At 37.0% G+C, this 3033-nt stretch overlaps 1 protein-coding gene across 1 annotated transcript; it reads left to right on the plus strand.

Annotated features, from left to right (window-relative positions):
- Positions 1-827: 827 nt before the first annotated feature.
- On the plus strand, positions 828-2704 carry LOC142178958 (uncharacterized). The gene is made up of 2 exons (XM_075248780.1): positions 828-947; positions 1169-2704. The coding sequence occupies exons 1-2, from the start codon at positions 828-830 to the stop codon at positions 2702-2704; spliced, it is 1656 nt and encodes a 551-aa protein (XP_075104881.1).
- Positions 2705-3033: the final 329 nt, after the last annotated feature.

Consider the following 3033-nt stretch of genomic DNA (forward strand, 5'->3'; position numbering starts at 1 on the left):
AGTCTTTTTGGGAGAATTTATGGAGATCACATTTGCATATGCACCTTGCTTTGCATAGTTTTGGGACATGTACATGATATACATAATATACAGGATATATATATATATATATATATATCACACTTATGTTATTTGGAGGCTTGTTGGATTTTAAAGACCAAAATCTTGTAACTTGAATTTCTAACCTATTTTATTGTATTAGGGTGTTTTAATAATTCAAGTCTTGTAATATGCTGAATTTACACTTTGTCTTGTAAATATGTAGAAAAGGAGAAAACTAGTTTTTTTTTTTACCCGATAAATTGAAATTTTTGTACAATACAAACTTGTAGTGATTTTGAATGATTGTATAAATCTGTTAGGAAGTTGCTTTAATTTGTTGATTAATAAAGAAGGGTTATATCACCATATGTTAATATTTTGACATTGTATTTCATTTAAAATAAAATTATGATGTATTTTCAAAAAAAAAAAATATTGCACTTTGAACCTTTTCGCATGGGCCTACTTCCGCTACTAAAATTATTCTGAATATTTTTATTAATATCTCTTTTAATATTTTGTAAGTAGGAAATTAGATTTGTTTCCTAAGTACCCTCCCAAAGGGGTTGCTATAAGTTTTGGTATCAGAGCCACGATTTGTGATTCTAAGATTTGTTTTGTTGTGATAGTACCTAGTATTTGTTGTTATTTTCTTTCTTGAAAAAGACTTGGAGTTTATAAATTTTTGTATACTTGTTTAATTTAATTTATTGTATTCTGTGTGCATATGCATCATGTACATGTCCCTAATGCAGTGTGATCTTATCTTTTATAGGATTTTTAATATGGCCTCTTCTTCGAATAGAGCTGTTGAATCCGTTGATGAAAGTCAGGCCCAGTATAATGCCATGCCTCACCTTCAGGGAGGAAATGAGGAACCCTTGCCTGACCTAAATCATCCTCGTGTTAGTGGAAATGAAATGGGCAGTAATCCAAGAGCAATGAGTCATAATACTCCATTTATGACTCCCCTATTCTAGCAGATGGCTGAATTCTTTCGTCACTAGCTGGGACAATGTCAGAACCTAGTGAAATGAATTTTGAGAAGATGATAAAAATGGGCAGAGTTGAATTTGAAGGCACTACAGATCCCACGGTAGCTGAACAATGGCTTGAGTGCATGTAGAGGGTCTTTGAACAACTGGAGTGTACTAATGCTGCCAAATTTAAGTATGCTATCTCCCTTTTACAAAAAGATGCTTATGATTGGTGGGTAAGTGTGCCAAATGCAAAAGCAAAACCTCCGGTGCTGACTTGGGATGACTTTGTGAAATCATTTCGTGCAAAATATGTTCCCCCTATCTATTGTGATGCTAAAAAGAAAGAGTTTCTGAATTTAAGACAAGGGAGTATGTCTATTGCAGAGTATCAACAAAACTTTCTCAGGCTTTCTCGCTATGCTAAAGGTATTATTGATGGTGAAAGAAACAAGTGCAGAAGATTTGAAGAAGGTTTAAATGGTTACATTCGAAAATCAGTGGCAATCATACAACTTGAGGATTTTTCCAAGCTGATTTCAGCTGCACTTACTTGGGAAAGAATTGACAAGGAAGAAGCTAGTAGGAGAGAAAACAGGTTTAGGAAGGGTAATTCAGATTATGGCGGTCCATCCAAAAAGGAAAAGTTTGATTATTCCAAGACTGAGAGTACACATAAATCATTACATCATACGCATAATAAGTCAAATTTTTCTACTGCTAGTACTCCAAGTTATGGACAAGGCAAAACTCATACACCTACTTGTGCACAGTGCTGGAAGAATCATTATGGTGCATGTGGACGAGCTTCTGGTGCTTGTTTTAATTATGGAAGTATGGATCATAAAGTGAAGGATTGTCCTAATCCTAATCCTCTTTCTTATACACATACAGAAGGATCAGTTCAAAAGTCTGTCACTACTCATTCTCAAGCTAATAGTAGTGCTAGACCTCGAAATATGCAAGCAACGGGCTCGAGTGTAGCTAATCAGGCTGGTGGGTCGAGAGCTGTTGCACGAGTTTATGCTATGAGACAGAAGAATGACCAGGATGGTCCGGACGTGGTTGCTGGTAAATTTCACTTATTTGGCATATCTGTTGTTACATTATTTGATCCTGGATCTTCGCACTCTTATGTTTTCTCATCACTTGCATTTCCTGATACTGTTAAATCTGTGAGACTTGACTTTGATGTGCTGGTCACGAGTCCATTAGGTCATCAGGCTGTTGTTAACAGGATTTACCGAGATTGTCCATTCATGATTCAAAATCTGGTCTTCCCTGTCGACTTACTTGAAATGCCCTTCCGAGACTATGATGTTATTGTTGGCATGGATTGTCTCCATTGGCACCATGCATTGGTTGATTGTAGGTTGAAGCAAGTGACATTTAGAACTCCTGCATATTCACACATGGTAGTTCAAGGAGAAAGATCATTGTCATCTAATATTATTTCTGCGGTCTTGGCAAGGAAGATGATTTGTCAAGGTTGTGATGCCTATCTTGCTCATATAGTCGATACACGATTGGGGAGTCCAAGTCTTAAGGACATACTAACTGTGTGCGACTTTCCTGATGATCTTCCTGGGTTGCCTCCAGAGAGGGAGATTGAATTTCCTATAGATCTTGTCCCTGGAACTACTCTTTTTTCTATCGCTCCCTATAGAATGGCTCCAGCGAATTAAAAGAGTTGAAGGCTCAATTGCAAGAACTTCTTGAGAAAGGTTTTATCCGTCCCAGCATTTCACCTTGGGGAGATCCTGTTTTATTTGTGAAAAAGAAAGATGGCACTCTTAGGCTTTGTATTGATTACCGACAACTGAACAAGGTAACAATCAAGAACAAATACCCACTGCCTAGAATCGATGACTTGTTTGACCAACTGAAGGGTGCCGGCTTATTCTCAAAAATTGACCTGAGGTCTGGATATTATCAGTTGCGTGTGAGGGAGCAAGATGTTCCTAAAACTGCTTTTAGGACCAGGTATGGCCATTATGAATTTTTGGTAATGCCA

This window comes from Nicotiana tabacum, chromosome 3, assembly GCF_000715075.1.
Source record: "Nicotiana tabacum cultivar K326 chromosome 3, ASM71507v2, whole genome shotgun sequence".
NCBI classification, from domain to species: domain Eukaryota; kingdom Viridiplantae; phylum Streptophyta; class Magnoliopsida; order Solanales; family Solanaceae; genus Nicotiana; species Nicotiana tabacum.

Coding starts and splice junctions, on each gene's coding strand:
- LOC142178958 (XM_075248780.1), top strand. CDS start 828: ATGGCCTCTTCTTCGAATAGAGCTGTTGAATCCGTTGATGAAAGTCAG. Junction 948..1,168: donor CTGACCTAAATCATCCTCGT/GTTAGTGGAAAT, acceptor GAGTGCATGTAG/AGGGTCTTTGAACAACTGGA.